Genomic DNA, 20,359 nt, shown 5'->3' with positions numbered 1-20,359 from the left:
CTCTGGTATGTCAGCCAGTCTAGAGCTGCAGGTGTTTACATGCTGAAGGTAACTATAATTGGATTTAAATGAATCAGGATGTTTGATTAAATAAAACATGTTCATATTTGTCTGAATATCACATTTCTGCACTGTGTTTGCTTCCATACAGCATAGTCTGTTGGGAAACTCACACTACTGATGTACCAAGAAATGGTTTGGGGATTTTAGTGGGTGTGGTCTGACACAAATATGTATATATGTGTATACAGTGCTGTGCTAAAGTCTTGAGTCAACCCTCATTTCTTTACATTTTGCTTCCAAGGAACAAAAACTGGGAGAAAAAGGCTGATGTATGCTAAACTACACAAGAACGGGACTGAAACCCGTGGCAGCAGGTTATATGGAGTGATGAATCCAAATTTGACATTTCTTGGTTCACAAAACAAAAGTAAAATTTGTAAGGATGAGGTCAGAGGAGAAGTACGACAGTGTGAAACCTGTTCAACATGGTGTAGACTCTGTCATGGGTTGACTCAGCCAGTGGTGTTTTAGAGCTTGATGGGATAATTAACAAAAACCACCAACGTCCCAAGAAGAGCTTTAAATGTCCTTCAAGAAGCCTGGAGAACTATTCCTGAAGACTACGAATTTCTTTGGTGGTTCATCGGTCAAACAGGTCGTGTTTTATAGTTTATTTGTTGTTGTCTCTTTTCATTCTGGTTGCAGACCACAGACCTGCTGAATTTAGCAAGACCTGAAACTAGAAAATGTCCAAATTCGCCCCATGTTACAAAGTTAAAGACTTAAACCTGCATTACCTCTGACGCCCAGCAGGGGGCTATATCCGTTTTTACAAACAAAAAAAAAAAAAAGAAAGAAAAAAGTCAGATTTCACTGTGCTCTATTTCAATTTAAAATAAATGATAGCATCAAATTTTACTCGAGTACCATCAAGGCAAAGTGATTTACAAAAAAGTTTTGCAGCTTTGTACCAAACTGCAAAACTGGATCATACACAACTAAAGTGGCCTTGAGCTAGTTTGTCACTGAGTCATTTACAGCATTGACTTCAATGTCACAGCTTCCTTAAAGTATATAAGTTAAAATAACATATGTATTTGCGCAGAAGCTAATTTATAACAAATAAATATATACGCATTTTTGCTATTAAACGTAATAATTTGCTTTTAAACTTTAAGTTAAAATAACTCGATATATATAAACAGTACTGACATTAATTGTAAGTAAGTGATTGGCCTGTTTTTGCAGTGAAGTCACTGGATGTCGCTGTTGCTCCATAAACGCCAGAGCTCATTTATCCTGACTGGACCTGAAGGGGCTCTGTGCGCGCTAACGGTGCACGTTAACGAGCATCACTTTCCTGCCTTCAGGTGACGTGAAGATGCAGGTGACTGTGGCGTCACGATGACGTGTTTTCAGTGATCTCTTGAATGCTCCTCGTATGTAAACGAAAGCAAACTGAAGAAGAATGAGAAAAGCACGAAGGCAAATATGTACATTAGGATCCCGGAAGTCGCCTCGTTTGGATCCTGTTGGGCTGATGTTGCCTTCAGGGACTCGAGGTAATCGCTACAACTCTTATTGAGACAGAGGAGCTAATTAAAGATTCTATTGATTTAGGAAAATGCTGATTTTAATTACATATCGCAATAATAAACAATAATTTGATTGATACCGTATTAAATGTGTATTTTTTCCAGAATGGTTTAACATGTTTTATCCGTTAAATGTTGAATATCTTTTATTTTACTTTGTGATATTCGGTTGGTTTTCGGTTGGTTTTCTCTTTTTTATCATTTTATCTACATATATTTCTATTTCTATTTGTTAGCATATAAAACCCTTATTGTTTTATTGTTTATTTGGTATTATTAATGTGCCTTTAATTCGTTAATACTGAATTTATTCATTTGTTTGTTTACTTGTTTTGTGGCATTTTTTAGCTAACGTGCTTGTAATGCATTCGTAGATATTCGGATAATTTCCATGTTTCCCATTTCCAATTCTCTCAGTGTTTAACCACAAAACTTTTCATTATTATTTTATTCATTTTTTAAAATAACTTTTTAAATAAAGTATTTAATTCATTTGTTCAGTTTGCTATGAAACGGCTTATAAAAGAGTTTGTCTTCTCGTGTCTGTCCTACAAAAACTCTTCTTTTTGGGAGGTTTACTAAATGTTTGGGAATTTTCCATGAAGTTATAAAAAAGAATCCATATTGTAATATTCCTACGAAAATGCATACACGGATATTACAACATCTCCCTGTTTCTTCATAAAGCAGCTTAGCTTCTTTATTTAAGATTTAAGTTGAAGTGTAGGTTACACCTTTAGTGTAGGTTATTTTATTCCACTTTATTGTGCTTGGGTTTCTTTGAGGGTTTTTTATACGTGGCTTTAGCTTCCTCCCAGTTTTGCACAGGCTGATTTTCACTCTGGGTTTATGTATCATTTACTTTCACAAATATTCATGCTTGTTTTTAGTACAAACAAATAATGAAATGTGTGTTTGAATTAAACACAATCGCGACGTGAGAGTTGTTACGCTGGAAGCAGCATGAGCGTGAGTTTTCCGAGCTGCACCTGAACGCAGCGGCCGCACAGCGCTGTGGATGAGGCAGATTATCCTCCCCGTGGATCCAGGCAGCAGGTGGCTGGAGACAGAAATATGGGAAACGCAGACAGCAAACTTCACTTCAGGAAAGCGGTGGTCCAGCTGACAACCAAAACTCAGGTCGGGGTTTGTTTTCTTTAAAAGGTGACATGAGGAAAGTTCCGCTGAGCGTTTGGCTTTTAGCGTTAGTGGAGATGTGGAGATAAAGTTGCAGTGCCAGATGGCAGCGTACGTCACACAAAGTGGAGAGAAAAACCTGAAAAAATCATTGGAGTTATTTCATAAACGAGGATTTTAAACAGAAAGCAAGCTTGCCTCTCAGAATACGGATTTTTTATTTTTCTTAAGCAGTCTGAGGGACTCCAAACAGTCATTCTGGACTTTGTCTGTGACGTGATCCTTAAACGTCTTTAATGTGCAGATGGGAATATTAAAGATTGCGTCAGTTTTGGGCCAGCAGTTGTTTCTCTGGCTGTCAGGTGTGTTTAAAGGTAGCAGGGCTGGACGGGACAGCTGCAACTTTAATCGATTGGTCGAGTGATCGAAACTGATCCAGGTGGTGTGTGGGTGGTGGTTTGCTGTAGTGAAACAGATGTTAGGTCAGCTGCTGGTAAAACTGGAATCTGGGTGTTTATGGGCTCATATGGACTCTTGTGTTCGAAGCAGAAGTGATTGGTTGATTAGCTAAAATAGACAAATCAGAATCAATCAAGTATATTTATCCTGCATCGTCTTTATTTTTCAGTGTTGGTCAGACTGAAGGAGATCTTTAACTTTGATTAATCGACTGTTTGCTTAGACATCAGAGTCCACAGACACTCCTGCCTGACCTCGTCTGTCAGCCTGAGGCTCAGAGCTCATCCGTGATGTCATCCCACCTCGATCCCATCTCTGGCTCCTTCAGCACACCTCACCGCTGTCTCACATGACTTCCTCATTCAGCACCACAGTTCCTCGCTTATCCTTCTTCTTTCTCTGATCCACAAAGACACAGTCTAGCTCCTTGTGAACTTCTCTTTACTTCTCCATCAATCCTCTCGAAGCTCACTCTGCAGCGCTGTTTCTCTGCATCACTGCTGCTCACTGATCGTCACCTCTCTTCTTAACCGAGCTTCAACTCTGTCCCATATCTTCATGCTACAGCTCATCAGCTACATCCCTCTGTGGTGTTGTACACTGAGAAAAGTACATTCTGATTGGCTAGACTATCAGTGATGGAGTAGCCTCCCCAGAGCTTGGAAAACTTGGAAAACTTGACAGAGGATGGAGCAAAAGAAGAGCTTTTGGGATGCAAGAGGCTTAGAGAGCTGTTCCTGAAATAAATTACAGAAAGCTTCCTCAGAGAGTTCAAGCTGTGCTGAGGAATAAAGCCAGTAACACCAAATATTTACTGTCAAACTCTGTTTTTGCCTCTTATAACATGTTTGCAGATGTTTCCATAGGTCACTGCTCCTATTTGCTATGGAAATTATGAAGAAATGAAGGGTGACTCAAAATGTTTGAGATCTTTTTATGTCCAGCTTTTTTTTTATTAATTAGTTAATGGGAAAATAAAATCACTAAGTTATCAATAATGTAAATGATGTTAATTCATTCAGTTGATTGACAGAGAATTAAATGTGTTACTGTATGTGAATAATTTGGATAAGCTTGTTGATCCTTGGTTATGTTTTCTGTCGGCCATGAAGCAAAAAGGAAAGATCGTACTTCCTCATCAACACAATGTATTTAGCAGCAGATGAGCCACACACACACACACACACACACACACACACACACACACACTGATGTTAGTGTGCGTTTCCTCTCCTGCAGCCCGTCGAAGCCTCCGACGACGTGTTCTGGGATCAGTTCTGGGTGGACTCCTCCACCACGGTTCAGGATGTTTTCGCTCTGGTTCCTGCAGCAGAAATCAGAGCCGTCAGAGAGGAGTCTCCGTCAAACCTGGCAACCCTCTGCTACAAGGTGCTGTATAAATCAGTTTTACTCCCACATGGAATGAAAACCTTAAACACTCTGCCCTGTGTTGGCCCTCTCTCACATGTTTAAGGCTTCTTAGGACGTCTTCTGTCTGATCTCAGTTGCCACCAGCTGCGAGGACGTCTGTACGTTGCTTTAGAGCAGGTTTTGTCCATCCTGGATACAGTCGGAGACAAAGGAATGCAGCTGTTTGTTGTTCCCACAGTTTGATGGCAAAGGTCAAACGTCATTTATAGAAATGCAGAAAAACAGAGAAACTAAGTCTGAAGATCATTTGGTAGTTTAAGGTTTTAAAGGGCAGAGAGCTGCTTTGGTGACTGGATGAAGGTCATGTGACAAAAAGATGTGCTTTTAAAAACTCCTGAGGTTTTAATTGGTTCATGTGGAACAACCCATGTTTTTCACTATAAGCTGAAAGAAGCAGCTGCTGGACAGAAACAGCTGCAAGTGTTAATGTGTTTTAGTGCAGCTACAAAGGCTAGCTGGTCAGAAGATATGCTATTGAAGATTTTATGCATTTATTTGTCACACTGATTGGGGTTGGGGTCCAAACCCAATTTGCTGACATAGTTTTACACTTACAAGTACGATGAAGTCATGTAGAGTTTAGAAGATGAGTCGCTGTAATCAAAACAAGCTCAAACTAATGAGTCCAATCACCAATCAGAAGCTTGATGCTTCAGTCGCCTGGTGAAAAGAGAATTTTCCAACACTTTTTGTGGCCTTTAAATAAAATTATGATTGACAGGTGAATAAATAAGAGTAGACTTTTTCCTGTCTTGGTTATTTCATCTCATATTTGCACGATACTTGTGTTGGTTTTTTCCCAGGCGGTGGAGAGGCTGGTCCGGGGAGCAGACTCCGGCTGCCCCTCGGAGAAGGAGCGCCAGACCGTGTTGAACTGCACCCGCCTGCTCACCCGCATCCTGCCCTACATCTTCGAGGACGCCGACTGGAGGGGCTTCTTCTGGTCCACCATCCCCGGCAGAGCGGGGGTACAGCGCTGACATCTTTTAATATATTCATCTACGTGGCTGTTTTTAGTCTTACCTATACTGGCCATTTCATTTCATTTATTCCAAGTAAAAACAGCAAATATTTGCAGCTTTATTGTCACATATGAAAGGATGATATTTATATATTTTGCAGGTCTTAGTTTGGTAGCTGATTAAATGCTTTTAGTAACTTTTCAATCAAAAGTAGAGACAGAAAAGTCAGAATCTATAAACTGATCTTTGCAAAAGACGAAGAGGAAGAGGGGAAAAAGGGAGGAAGTTATTTAAGAACTCCTGCCACGTCTCAGAAAAAGCATTTGGAGGAAATCTTTTAGCTTGCAGACAGTTTGTTAGGTTTAATCTGTCGGCTCTGCGGATATCTGAGGACTTGAGCCTCTCTGATATCTCCACCTTTACTAATCTGCGCCGGTTCAAAGCGATGGTTCCGTCTGATTTTCAGAACAGACTCTGCAGTGTGAGATGAGATCGCTGATGCTTTGACGTGTCCGTCCAAATCCCTCCTCTCCCTGCCCCGTTTCCCACCTAGGGCTGCTGGGTCTCTGGTTACCCGGTCGGCAGGAGACTGCGTCCAAACACTGCCCATATTGTGTCTCCTGCTCTTTCTGGCCAGCGGTTGAATTTAGAAGGGATTGAATGTCTCTTAATGAAAGTGGGAGACTGAAATAAAGTGCAGAGCAGCTGCAGGTTGGAGCAGGCTGATTACTCAGTATTGTATGAATGAAACGACTGTGTGGCTAACGGATGGTTGAACTCTTATATTTGATTATGGATTTATGCTGTGGAAAGATACAAGTGGACAGTGTTTGGAAAAACCTGTGTATGTGGTTTAGAGTTAAATGTGATGACCCATCCATCATTTTCTTGTCTGTTTGCTCAACATGAAGCTAAAACTAGCAGCTAGCTAGCTTAACCTTGAATAAAGTATAGCGTAAAATGTCAGTTTAACTCATAATTGATCTTTCCAGGACACAAAGTTAGACGTAATAACAATGACTTTTGGTTTATTTGGGTTATGTCCATTATGCATGCTTTTTGGAGTGACAGCAGCTACGCTCCACGTGTTTCCTCCATTTTCAGGGATCCTGCTGAGTTAGCCAGTGACTTGAGTTAACCAATAGCAGTACTCATCTTTTAACTCAAGACATGACAGAAAAAAAGCACATTTTTGGAAGCTGGTCCACCAAATAAACAAAAGAATTAGATCTTTTTTGATACACTACACTCACGGGCTGATGAGCTGTCTGTCACACAGAAAAGCTTTACTGTCCTGTTCTTATGGGGACCATAATTTCAAAGATAATCACTGTGCTGTAGTCAATAAAATGTAAAGCTAGCAATTAACCCTATAATGTCATCAGGAATAATATTGCTGAGTTGATATAGCAAAGGAAATGAGGGTAATTTTCCCAAAGATTTCTATAGAACTAGATTTGATCGGCGTAGTCGCCCCCTGCTGGCCATAATAAAGAATCAACTTTAAGTTGACTTTACGCTACATGTTACTTTCTATATACAGTCTGTGATTTAAAGCAACTAATTTGGACTTAAGTGACATAAAAAAACAACTCTGAAATGGATCCAGAGCAGCACAAAGACAACAAATTGACTCACCAGCAACGATACAGTAAAAGTACCATATGAGTCACAGCCTCAGCTCTTCTCCCTCCAGCACTTGGACCACGATGCTGATGACGAAGGTCGGCCTCTGGCTGAGTCCCTGCTGCTGGCCATTGCTGACCTGCTCTTCTGTCCAGATTTCACCATCCAGAGCCACAAGAAGAACAGCCCGGTGAGTCTGGCAACCCCCCCGCATCACTGATCATGGAAAAGTAGCCTTACTCATTATGTAACTGGTCACAGCTGCTCCTCCCTAAGCCTGGTTCTGCCCGTGTTTCTCCCTGTTAAAAGACTGTTTTTCCTTCCCACTGTCAGCGAGAACTCGCTCACAGGAGGTTGTTTGATTGTTGGGATTGTTGGGTTTGAAATATTTAATTTCTGGGCTTTTAGGGTCTTAACATGGTTTGTTTGCTTTGTTTTAGCTCTGAATTGTCAGCCGTGTCAGCACTTTACAGCTCATATAAAAGAAGTAAGCCTGTTATTTGCTCCTGTGGCAGCACCTCTTAGCGCCGTTATCTCTTAACACAACCTTCTCGGGCGGCAGCTCAAGTTAATGAGTGACTCTGTGGGACACGAGGAGAGGGGCCATGTTTGGAAAGGGTGGAAACGTCTTTATTGTGCACAGCAAACATTCAGACGTTTGAGAGACTGGGAGGCGATCTCATTGGATGACTCCTTACTCCTTGCTACCTCACGAGGAAATGTTAAAATCAAGGAAGTTGTGCAGGAGAATGTGGAAAATAGCCAGCGGCTGCTGTTTGTTCCCACCTGCCCCAGTGACCTCTGAGGCGTGAAGCAGGCGTGTGCACAAAGAAACACATGGCTGGAGGGAAACCTCATTTGTGCCTTGAATTTCAGCTTTCACTTCCTGGTATGGATTTAGTGATGCAGAGGTCAAAAGCCCCTGCTTGCATCCACAGACCCTCCCGTGTGACACGAGCGGCTAAACAAAGTCTCAACACTGCACAGCACGTAAATAAATGTACTCATGCAGAAAGCTCGCTTGTCTTGTGACCTGAGTAAACACTTCCCTAATGAGTTTATGGTCCATTATGAGTTTTAAGCTTTATTTATTAGAAGTTAATGTTTTTGTTTTTTTTTTATCGTGGTTCTTTTTAGTAGGGGTAGGCGATATAAACGATATACGATAGAAACGATATAAATTTGGCCAGTGATAGAGATTTTGACTATACCGCTCTATCGCGATAGCGCATGTTGATGACGTCATCAAGCTGCGCCTGTTTTGGTCGAAAGCATCGCAGCTGCTAAAACCATTATCATCTGCAAATTATGGTGAGCAACAGTCATAGCAAAGAGATGAAGCACTGTTGAAATATGGGGAAAGCCAAAAACTGCGCTTCCTCCACTTCGGTAACATTGATTCATTAATGTTGAGCTGTTCTGTTCCCATGTTGTTGCAGTGTATTAATAACTAACCTCGTATTGTGGATGAATAATCTCAGTTGTTCTCCTGACTGAAGTTTGGCCCGTGTACAGCATCCTGCTATGCGATTGCATTTGTCTCTGACCACCAGAATCCCTCACGTTAACTTTTATCGAGTGGAAAAAAGTTGGCGTACATCCTCCAGCTTCACTGTGCTAATGTTATGCTAACATAGCTGTGTCGCTAGCAGTCACGTAGCACAACATTATATACCAGGTAGTCCAACTTCAGTAACCCTGCAAACGTCACTGCTGTTTAGTTTTCTGTCTTCATTTATGTTGGAAGTGGTAGCAGAGCTGTACATTTTAATTAGTTTCAAAAAATCTCTCAGTGCTACATGCTATGAAATGTTTAGGTGGAAACCAGCGAGCTAACTTCCTGCTAACTTCTAACGCCGTTAAATTTAATATTTAAAGCAGTTAGAAACTTAATTGTTACACCTGGTAAAGCAGCAACGCTGATGATTTAATTAAAGATGAAATAATTTAGACCGTTTTTAACTCTTAGTGTTCGTTTGACTTTGGGACCTAAAACCGAGGGAGTTTTGGACCCAGATTACTCCGTGAAGCTCCTCACTACGGCAGCCGTAATGCTCTGACAATCCATCAAGCAGTGCGGCTTACCAAAGTTGTACTAAAACATTTTTTAACAGATTTCTGCAGCCAAAATCAGTTCGAGGTCAGTAAGCACAACCAGAATTCATACATGAGGCAAACTATCGATTTTTGAGAAAATTAAAGGATTTTAAGTGTGGAAAATACGTTATACAGAAGAAAAGAATATATCGTGATATATATCGTTACCGCACGTGCTTCAAATTATATCGCGATATGAATTTTAGGCCATATCGCCCAGCCCTACTTTTTAGAATAAATGAAGACAATAAAGGAAGGTCTGCATTACGGTATAATGAGCGTGCAGTGTCCCTCGGCTCAGCTTGAGGCTTCTCAGTGCATACACTAATCAGTGGGTGACGTGAGGGCTGCTATGTGCATCTTTCACATACAGCCTGTGCGTATCCTATGCTCACCACAGTAAAAGGATTCAGTGACCTGCTTCCTTTTTGTTTCACCTTCAGATGTTTGGTGTAGGTCCCCGTCCCATACTTGGTTTGGACACTTCTTCAAAGGTCTAAAGTAACTTCCTTTCGTAAAGAAAGTGACTCGTGCTGAACGGCTATGCAAAGCTTTTGCTTTTAAAGAGTATCCCACGCTTCAAGAAGCACATCAGAGTTCACTGCGGTTGGCGTTTGACACCAGTGAACTTGGCTGTGTGGCGTACGTGGAGCTGTCAGTTCACTTACAGCGGTAGCACCTTGTCACATCTATTCATAAAGCTGCAGTTATCTCTGCGGAGGTGTTACATGCAGATATTGTCAGCGGAGGGCTTAGCTTGGTCCGTTTGTTGACTTGCATGGTAGAAGTGTGAACACAGTCGGAGCTGTGTTTAGACCTCCAGCTTTAGCTGTGGACAAGAATCCACGTCTGTGAGTAAATGAGGCTAACACTCCACACACCGCCTCGCCCTCCAGGTGTGAGGCGGGGGGAGGAAAGCTGAGTGTGTGAGAGAAGCTCTTGGCGTCACAAACACACAGACTGTACATTCCTATGAGTCAAGCTCCACCTTTCAGTGACCTCTGTGGCCCCGCCTCGCCTAATTTCAGCTCTGGGGGGCCTTCGGGAGGTGAATCAGGCCCTGATCACTGAATGTTTTACCTGTTGTCTCTGCTGCAGGATACAGCTGATGACATACGAGCCATAGACAGCTGTGAGTACATCTGGGAGGCCGGCGTGGGCTTCGCTCAGGCACCTCCTCTAAACTACGTCCACGACCTGAACAGGTGAGACTTCAGCATCCTTCCAGTGCTGGTCATCGCAGTGTTGGCTCATGTCTGAGCGTACATGTATGTAATCAATACTGATTTGGGCTCCTGCACATGTGGAACTAATGCAAAAAGAAATGTAATCAGAGTTAATGTGCCTGGGCGGAGCGTCTCGGTGCGGGAGTCTTTTTGAAATTTTGGATGAATCTGTTTCATTGAAGTCAGTCACATCGATATCCAACCAGTCTTAGCTCCACCTCTGCATCCACACTCGCCCCAAAGAGGCCGTTGCTTTGGAAAAAGTTTTTCTCTCTTTTTACTCTGTTTTTGTCATCCGATCCAGATTTGCTGGTTTCAGCAGGACAAGTGAAGATTAAAAAGATGAATGTGACCAGCCAAACAGAAAAAAACCTCACGTGAACAACAAATCAGTGTTGAGCGCTCCTGCTTGTGCTCTAACAGCTCCAGCTTCTTTTTAATTGCCGTTAATAGAAGAAACGATGTTTGTTTTCTGTATGCAGTAATAATTACAGCTGTGCTGCTGAATTTAATCTTCTAAAATGATGAACCTTATTGGAAACCCCTAGATTAGACATCACTACAGATTCCTGATTATAATCATTCTTTTACTATCTCGCAAATTCAGTTTGTATCAGGCTGAATTCACCTGCTAACATCCCTCCATCCTGTGCTAACGCCCTTTCCAGGACAGAGCTGCTGAAGTTACTCCTCACCTGCTTCTCTGAAGCCATGTACCTTCCTCCCTCCGCTGAAAACAAAGTCCTCAACCCCTGGATCTCCTTCTTCTGCTCCACAGAGAACAGGTGACTTTATACCTGACAACACCTCACCAGCAGTGTTGGTCAAGTTACTTGAAAAACTTCCCCAAAAAAGTAATCCCGTTACTTTACTGATTACTTATTTTCAAAAGTAATTAGTTACTTAGTTACTTTTTAAAAACATGATTTACAACCTGAATAGGTGATAAAGTGATAGATCTTTCAGCCCAATTCTACTTTTTCTACATAATCCATCATACAAAATGTAATCAAATGGAAAAGTCTCTTTTTAAAACTTATTTTATTAGTTTTAATCTTTTAACTTTATGCATCAAGCAAACATTTAATTATCTGCAACATTCACTGACTGGAAGAAATTAGTTTAATATTTAAACCTATTTTCTGCACATTCCAGCACATAAAATAAAATATTTTGTGTGTGTTTACACTCAGTCTTTCAAATAGATGCAAGTAAAACACAGCAGAAAATAAATAAAGTCAAAGACTAGCGGTCCTGTTGCTCTATTTTCACCTGTAAAGCAGGAGTGGGGTAGGCGGAGGGTTACCCTGGTGCAGGTGTGCAGCGGTCAGTGGAAGAATCCGCGAGTTTCTCTGTGAGTTTCCCATTACGTCGTAGCTACTCGGTGCTTGTTTGGAAGTTTAGGGTTTTTTTCGGTGTAAAAAGAAGTTTTCTTCCCACGCACAACGGACACTAATGTTTTTGTCACTTTTTATGGAATCAAACTCAAAGTAAGGTCAGTACTTCCACGCTTTAAACGCTGCACGCTCATACTCTCTCTGCACTCGATATATGATCCATTGTTGATCTGCACACAGCTGTTGTCACGAACGTCGCACTCGCTTACGTCACTGTCATGAGACATTCTCGCAAAAAATCACGGTTTAGTAACGCAGTAACGCAGCGTTCCTACGGGAAAGTAACAGTAATCTAATTACCGTTTTTGCAAAAGTAACGCCTTACTTTACTCGTTATTGAAAAAAGTAATCGGATTACAGTAATGCGTTACAAGTAACGCGTTACTGCCCATCTCTGCTCACCAGTCGGAGTGAGATAACTTCTCTCCTGTTGAATTGAACTCTCTGCTTCTCTGTTTTGATGTTGAATTTATTAGAAAATCCAAAACCTTTGTGACAGTGAATTCATCCGTCTTAAAAACTAAAAACAGGGAATTCATTTAAGGAGTGTTCGTAGGTCTGTGTTCAGTAATATTTGACATACAGAGCGGGGGTATACATCACTACAGCCTTTCATTCATCCTCGTTACGCTTGTGCAGACTCACCTCCACCTGTTTTTCGCAGACACGCCCTGCCGCTGTTCACCTCCCTGCTCAATGTGGTGTGCGCCTACGACCCCGTGGGCTACGGCATCCCGTACAACCACCTGCTGTTCTCAGACTACCGGGAGCAGCTGGTGGAGCAGGCAGTCCAGATCCTTATCGTCACCCTGGAGCACGAGGCTGGCTCGGCCGCCAGCGCCGCCCTCCAGGCCCTGGACCCCTCAACATGCCCCTCAGCTGAGGAGGAGCAAGAGGTACATACAGTGAGTAATTAATCCACACATATGCAAGTATATTTTTTTAGTTTATGATTTAAAATATAAACACTGATGTTGATTTATTTTTCAGCCTGGTGGCCCCGACAACCTGTTTGTGAATTATCTCTCCAGGATCCACAGAGAGGAGGTACTGAGACATCCAGCCGTTCAGCGGCTAACAGCTGATCCCGTGGGATGTTTATGAGTGTGTGTTCTCTTTGTTTGTTCATCAGGACTTGAGCTTTGTCCTTAAAGGTCTGGCTCGGCTGCTCAACAACCCTCTCATCCAGACTTATCTGCCCCGATCCACCAAGAAGATCCAGTTCCACCAGGAGCTGCTGATCCTCTTCTGGAAATTCTGCGACTTCAACAAGGTGCGAGCACGAAATGCAACAGGAAGCCAAGGGATTCACAGGAAATGAGAATATTTCATCAACAAAAACAGCTGCTCATGTGCAACCGCGGTGGTCAGGTCCTAGTGAGGTCGCTGTACACTTAAAAGCAACATAAAAGCAAGAAGTTTACAGAATCATAAAAGCGTAAGACATAAACAAATAAAATAGGAGAGTGGAGAGGTTATGTGGGATAAGCTATTTTGAACAAGTGGGTTTTGAGTTTGGACTTAAAGAGAGAGAAGGAAGAGATGTTTCTTAAATCAGGAGGTCGGGAGTTCCAGAGTCGTGGAGCAGAGCAGCTGAAAGCCCGGCTCCCCATGGTGGCAAGACGGGGGGAAGGGACGGAGAGTGAGGAAGATCTGAGACAGCGAGATGGGGCGGTGATCTTAACCAGGTCAGAGAGATATGGAGGAGAGAGATGATGAATAGCCTTAAATGTGTACAAGAGTATTTTGAAATTGATGCGATATTTGACCAATGAAGCTGCTGCAGGACAGGAGTGATGTGGTGGGCAGAAGAGGTCCTGGAGATGATACGGGCAGCAGAGTTCTGGACGCGTTGGAGCTTGTGGGTGGATTTTTGAGTAAGACCAAAAAGAAGTGAATCACAATAATCAATCCGGGAAGTAACAAGGCTGTGGACAAGAAGGGCATGTGGGGGGAGAAAAGGACGGAGACGATTAATGTTGCGTAATTGAAAATATGCAGACCGAGTAATATTATTAATGTGTGAATTGAAAGATAGAGTACTGTCGAGGATGAGGATGACACCCAAACTTTTCACAGAGGAAGAAACAAAGACCGGTGAGTTATCGATAGCAATAGAGAAACTGTTGGTTCTGGATAATGTTGATTTAGTGCCGACCAAGAGGATAAACAAGCGTAAGTGTGGCCCTCACATGTAACCCTCGCTCAAAACATAGCGTTTAAATGGCAGAATTGGGAAAAGGAAATAATCAGGAGAAATGAGAACATTTCGACACAGTCTGTGGTAAAATGCTGCCCCCTGCTGGTGAAGGCTGTGATTACAAAAACACATCATGGTTCTGTGTTTTTCCTTTTTATGATTGGTGATCATTTCAAGATAAATTTTGAAGTAGTAGTTCGAGAATTAACTGAAAATATTTTTTCCATTTTATTTCCTAAAATGCTGTTACGGCTTTAATCTTGAAGACTTTAGTATAATGAGATTAACAATAGTAGTAATAAAAATAAGATCCTGGATTAAAGTCGTAATTTCACTTTTTTGTGAAAAAAACTTTATTCTCAAAATAAACAAGAATAATCAAAGTATTGGATTCTTCTCAGCATTTCTTAATGTGGACTTCGTCCTGGTTCATAGGTGTGTGCGGGGCAGACAGAGTGGAGAATGCTGATGAAGTTGCATGTGTGATGGAGTGAAGTGGAGCAAACAAGCCTAATCTGATTTTGTTGTTTTTGTGTTTTAGAAATTCCTCTTCTTTGTCCTGAAGAGCAGCGACGTGTTGGACATGTTGATTCCCATCCTCTTCTACCTGAACGATGCCCGAGCGGATCAGTGTGAGTCACGTCTCCGTGCGTGCGCGTGCGTTTGTATAAACTGTTATCGCTCCCTTTGTTAAAAACAATTTCCCCCGTGTGCGTCTGCAGCCCGGCTCGGCCTCATGCACATCGGCGTCTTCATCCTGCTGCTGCTGAGTGGAGAAAGAAACTTTGGCGTCCGTCTGAACAAGCCGTACGCTCTCCGTGTGCCCATGGACATTCCTGTGTTCACAGGAACCCACGCCGACCTGCTCATAGTGGTGAGACGTTATGGCGTGAAATAAATGAGAGAATCTATTTCTTTCATTTATCCACGAATGAGGGGAGAAAATCCTGCGTTTGGCAGAAAGAAACCGAGGGATGGAGCGCACTCTTGGGTTAGCGAATTATCAGTCACCTGGTAAAACATGCCCGGCTTTATTGGCTTTCTGGATAGTACTGAGAACTACAAAGTACTAACTGGACATTTCAGTCAGGAAAGTTTTAACCTCTGTAGTAGATCAAGAAAGACACCAGGGGTATCAAACCCCAGTGCTTGAGGGCCGGTGTCCTGAAACTCTTCCATGTGTCCCTGCTGCAGCACACCTGAATTAAACTGACTGCATGCTGAGGTGGCAACACCCAACCCTGCTCAAGTGTTTGGAAAAATGTACTTCTGAAAGTACTTTTATTGCACCATGTTCATTGACTCCTGAGCAGTGTTGGTCAAGTTACTTGAAAAAAGTAATCAGTAACTAATTACTGATTACTTCCCCCAAAAAGTTACTTTACTGATTACTTATTTTCAAAAGTAATTAATTACTTAGTTACTTTTTAAAAACACGATTTACAACCTGAATAGGTGATAAAGTGATAGATCTTTCAGCCCAATTCTACTTTTTCTGCATAATCATCATACAAAATGTAATCAAATGGAAAAGTCTCTTTTTAAAACTTGTTTTATTAGTTTTAATCTTTTAACTTTATGCATCAAGCAAAAATTTAATTATATGCAACATTCTCTGACTTGAAGAAATTTGTTTAATATTTAAACCTGCACATTCCAGCACATAAAATAATTTTTTTTTGTGTGTTTAGACTCAGTCTTTCAAATAGATGGAAGTAAAACACAGCAGAAAATAAATAAAGTCAAAGACTAGCGGTCCTGTTGCTCTATTTTCACCTGTAAAGCAGGCGGAGGTTTACCCTGGTGCAGGTGTGCAGCGGTCAGTGGAAGAATCCGCGAGTTTCTCCGTGAGTTTCCCATTACGTCGTAGCTACTCGGTGCTTGCTTGGAAGTTTAGGGTTTTTTTCGCTGTAAAAAGAAGTTTTCTTCCCACGCACAACGGACACTAATGTTTTTGTCACTTTTTATGGAATCAAACTCAAAGTAAGGTCAGTACTTCCACGCTTTAAACGCTGCACGCTCATACTCTCTCTGCACTCGATATATGATCCATTGTTGATCTGCACACAGCTGTTGTCACGAACGTCGCACTCGCTTACGTCACTGTCATGAGACATTCTCGCAAAAAAATCACAGTTTTAGTAACGCAGTAACGCAGCGTTCCTACGGGAAAGTAAAAGTAATCTAATTACCGTTTTTGCAATGTAATCCCTTACTTTACTCGTTACTTGAAAAAAGTAATCGGATTACAGTACAAGTAATGCATTACTGCCCATCTCTGCTCCTGAGCATCTGTAACATGAATCAAGTGGCTGAACTGCATCCTCAGCATGCAGTCAGCTTCATTAGAGTCTTGCGGCAGCCCTCGACGACTGGAGTTTGACACCTGTGGTCTAGACTGGATATAAAAGATGGACGTGTGCAGGATTCTTATGCAGTTATCAGCTAACGATAGCAAACTTGGTTAACGATGCACATTTACAGATATTTAATTGGTGATAAGTGATAGAAAATAAGATTCACACAAAGTACCAAAAGCATTTATGGGTTGGCAGTGTAGAGTTCAGAGGCTCCAGTTAATGGAGCTGAGGCCTTCCAGGTGCCTGCTAGCGCCCGATCCTCCAACTCTCAGCTTTACCAGTATCTGTGGATGGTTCCTGTTACTGCAGCAGGTATTTAATTAACGCAGAAAGACAAATTGCAGCAACAACCACAAACAAAACAAAAACTTGGATTAATCTGATTTTTTGACTTTGTATTATAAATACATTTTAATTTGACCTGGAATAAAACGTTTTCCCTCTTTTTAATCGTAGCTAAATGTCATGTACATTCTGGTCTTGCATTTTCAATTAAACGCTCTCCTAAAGATCTCAGGACATCATAGTTTTTTGCGTTTTTATAAGACAGACAGGATATTTTTTGTGGTTTGACTTTGTGATGGAAGCTTGAGTGTTTTTAGTCTCCACTGAGTTTGTTCCAAGTACTTTGTCATGTTTAGATCTTCCACAAAATCATCTCCAGCGGACACCAGCGTCTCCAGCCTCTGTTCGACTGCCTGCTCACCATCATAGTGAACAGTGAGTATTACAGTGCAAACGCTGCCCCCTGGTGGAGGAGCAACAGAGCTGCTTGAGCCGTGGGATGACCTTTCGTGCTTCCACAGTTTCACCTTACCTGAAGAGCCTGTCCATGGTGGCAGCCAACAAACTGCTTCACCTCCTGGAGGCCTTCTCCACGCCCTGGTTCCTCTTCTCCTCGCCGCAGAACCACCACCTGGTCTTCTTCCTGCTGGAGGTCTGCAACAACATCATCCAGTATCAGTTCGATGGTGAGAACGCAGACACGGGCTCATCGGTTTGCAGGTCACTGCTTTTGCCCAAATAACAATCTGAACCCTCCTTTGACAGGTAACTTCAACCTGGTGTACGCCATCATCCGTAAGCGAAACGTTTTCCACCAGCTGGCCAACCTGCCGTCCGACACGGTGTCTATTCAGAGGGCCCTGCAAAAGAAGAAGAGGACGGGAATCTCTAGGACGAACTCTGTAGAGAATGAGTCCATGGAGGGTTCCAGACCTGCTGTACCCGCCGAGCCCGGCACACTCAAAGCCAGCTTAGAGGCCACTCCAGGTAGGAAGTAAGAAGTAGAATTTCAAATAACGAGGATTTTTACTTAGTCTATATCTGGGGTTTCCAAAACGTCGAACTGTTCCTTTAACCCTTTAAAGCCGGTCGAAGCGGGCACGCTCCGTTTTGCATATTTATTTTTAAATCCCTGTAGAACCGGAACCGCGTAAGTTAGCGCAATAATTTTTTTTGCATATGAAACCGGAGGAGTTGTACTTACATCTTATGTCATCAGCTTGTCCTCGGTCACAGTTTCCTTCCACATACACCAAAAAATTGCATAAAAAGCGCTTGCAGCAACAAAAACATAATATTCCACGCTTTGCCGATCCGATCAGCTGTTCATAACACTTCCTAAGTTGGAATAGACGTCAGCGTGAACTATCACATGTCCGCCATGACCTGCCCGAAACCGGAAGTGACGTCATTTTCGCGAAAATGTAGTTTTTTTTACCTTATAAGCCTATACTGGTGTTTTTAAAAGTTATCTTTGACTGTATGACTTTCTGTGTGGTTTCTGGGATGCTTAGGACTCATATTGCACTGCTGGAAATAGTTTATTTTGATGCATATGCTGCTTTTTTGCAAATTTGCACTATAATATTTATTTTCGTTTTTCCTGCAGTGTATAAAAATTGGTGTATTTCAAAAATGAAACTATGAAGACACTCAAAATTAATTTCCTGTGGTGGGAAACTATTTTGTGCAACTTTTTTGTATTTACAGTTTTGAGGGATAAGCCTCTTAAATTTCTCTAACTAGAAATATATGTTAAAAAAGCAAAAATGATTTTCAAATTTTTTGTAGTTTATTGCACTTTTCTGCAATTTATGTAATTACTATGCACTTAATGCATAAATATTATTAAAATTTGGGCTATAATGGTTGTATTGATGTATAGCAACTTGAAATGCTCCCAAAAATGTCTCCACAGCATGTAAAAATATAATATAAGCTCTGGTGGACTTGGTTCTATGGTAGGTCTTAAAGGGTTAAAGGCCTTCATCGTGTCATCGTGTGTTGTAGGAATCGATAAGATAACAGAGAAGTCTCAGGTGAGTCAGGATGGAACGATGATCACTTTGCCACGTTTGGACTCTCCACACACGTCTAAAAGCAGCATCGCAGCCGGAGCCAGCGACAGCGAGTCTGAGAGAGATCACGAGGTGAGCAGATGGCTCGTCTCTCACGCACAGAAGTTTAGATGCTGCAGTTAAAGTGTTTTATTTTTTGGTGTTAGGTTAACCGCACGCAGTCGGAGTCGGCGAGGAGTCGACTGTCGAGCGTGTCATCAACGGCTGCGTGGAGCGCTAACTCCGACTGGGTCAGAACAAATCCTTCATCTGCTCACATTTACCTTCCGTGGGTGTGTTTTCTGTCATGTGACGTCCTCCATCATTTAGGTCTCCTCGTGGAAGGCCAAACTTCCCCTGCAGACGATCATGAGGTTGCTGCAAGTCCTGGTTCCTCAGGTGGAGAAGATTTGCATCGACAAGTAGGAAATCCCTCAGATTTTAAACTAAGCGATGCATTATGTGATAACTAATGAACACCTGTATTAGTTAACGAGCAGCACCAGGCAGGGTTGGAAGAAATGAACCAAAACTGTCTTAATGCAAAGTTATTGTCTGTGACCTGGAATGTTATTAGAACAGATTAACATGAGCTCGCCTACAGTTTTAACAGAATTCATTCAGAACTTTTTGAGCCATCGTGTTTACAGACACACACCTGCAAACACAACCTCCTTCATCGAGGTAATTATTGAATTGTGAAGCTTTCTGTAAGCTTCACTTCTATATTTGATCTCTGAAAACATAAATCAAGCATAAATGACCTCATTTATGTGTCTGTATGACGTTTAATACAACGAACGTGCACTTTTCTTTGAAGAAAGAAATTTGTTGCACTTCTGATTGAAAACAGTTATTTTTGCATATCAGGTTCACTTTGATGCTCCACATAAATGAGTTTATTAAACATGTTGTTAAATTTAAACAGTAGCACTTTTTACAGATTTATCACATAAAACTCACTATTGATTTTTTACATTTCGACGTCAGATTTATTCTCAGTGTCTCGCCGTTTATTGTCGTCCTCAGGGGTCTGACCGACGAGTCGGAAATCCTCAAGTTCCTGCAGCACGGCACACTCGTGGGTCTCCTACCCGTCCCCCACCCCATCCTCATCAGGAAGTACCAAGCCAACGCCGGCACGGCCATGTGGTTCCGCACATACATCTGGGGCGTCATCTACTTACGGTAAATAAACCTGCCTGTGTTCTTTGCGATGTGTTCAGTGGACTCCTCTGTTAGCGTTTTGGTTTTTCTTCTTCCCGCAGTAATGTTGACCCTCCGATCTGGTACGACACCGACATCAGGCTGTTTGAGATCCAGAGGATTTAGAGGAGCTGCTGGTTTATCTTCCTCACACCTGAACTGTTATTAAAAATCAGGACGGCTCATTCTTGATGCCAAGTAATGTAAAGATGAAGGTGTGTAAATGTGTCCAATTAAAGGAAAAATGACAATATCTGGCAGTTTTGTAGGACATTTATTTATTTTGCCAAAAATATGAGTGCTTGTTGCTCCGATGTG

General features: G+C 42.0%; 1 protein-coding gene and 1 long non-coding RNA gene across 4 annotated transcripts; one reads left to right on the top strand and one right to left on the bottom strand.

Moving 5' to 3' along the window:
• Positions 1 to 2,583: 2,583 nt before the first annotated feature.
• On the top strand, positions 2,584 to 20,294 carry hid1b (HID1 domain containing b). 3 transcript variants are annotated; one of them, XM_085170480.1, is made up of 19 exons: positions 2,584 to 2,738; positions 4,434 to 4,583; positions 5,429 to 5,593; positions 7,284 to 7,403; positions 10,409 to 10,515; positions 11,205 to 11,321; positions 12,598 to 12,829; positions 12,924 to 12,980; positions 13,066 to 13,206; positions 14,675 to 14,765; positions 14,856 to 15,007; positions 17,135 to 17,213; positions 17,300 to 17,464; positions 17,544 to 17,765; positions 18,789 to 18,928; positions 19,003 to 19,086; positions 19,166 to 19,257; positions 19,865 to 20,023; positions 20,104 to 20,294. In XM_085170480.1, exons 1-19 carry the CDS (start codon positions 2,673 to 2,675, stop codon positions 20,165 to 20,167), a joined length of 2,403 nt encoding a protein of 800 aa, XP_085026606.1. In that variant the 5' UTR covers positions 2,584 to 2,672; the 3' UTR covers positions 20,168 to 20,294. The 3 variants fall into 3 exon arrangements, with proteins under 3 accessions (XP_085026606.1, XP_085026605.1, XP_085026607.1); XM_085170479.1 differs by having other exon boundaries at positions 12,598 to 12,838; XM_085170481.1 differs by lacking the exons at positions 2,584 to 2,738; positions 4,434 to 4,583; positions 5,429 to 5,593; positions 7,284 to 7,403 and adding an exon at positions 8,462 to 8,602 and having other exon boundaries at positions 12,598 to 12,838.
• On the bottom strand, positions 4,137 to 7,324 carry LOC146512217 (uncharacterized). Its single transcript, XR_014875738.1, has 2 exons — positions 7,226 to 7,324; positions 4,137 to 4,754 (listed from the first exon to the last, which is right to left on the bottom strand). It is a non-coding gene; the product is annotated as an uncharacterized LOC146512217 (long non-coding RNA).
• Positions 20,295 to 20,359: the final 65 nt, after the last annotated feature.

This window comes from Neolamprologus multifasciatus, chromosome 8 (assembly GCF_963576455.1).
Source record: "Neolamprologus multifasciatus chromosome 8, fNeoMul1.2, whole genome shotgun sequence".
Classification (NCBI taxonomy): Eukaryota; Metazoa; Chordata; class Actinopteri; order Cichliformes; family Cichlidae; genus Neolamprologus; species Neolamprologus multifasciatus.
The sequence above is the reverse complement of the archived record's forward strand: the minus strand, read 5'-3'. Positions and strand labels throughout refer to the sequence as shown.

What these genes read in the sequence shown, in the direction of transcription:
- hid1b (XM_085170479.1), top strand. Translation starts at nt 2,673, where the DNA reads ATGGGAAACGCAGACAGCAAACTTCACTTCAGGAAAGCGGTGGTCCAG. An exon ending in AATTCTGCGACTTCAACAAG is followed by an intron (nt 13,207 to 14,674) that starts GTGCGAGCACGA and finishes TTTGTGTTTTAG; the next exon opens with AAATTCCTCTTCTTTGTCCT. An exon ending in GAGAAGATTTGCATCGACAA is followed by an intron (nt 19,258 to 19,864) that starts GTAGGAAATCCC and finishes TGTCGTCCTCAG; the next exon opens with GGGTCTGACCGACGAGTCGG.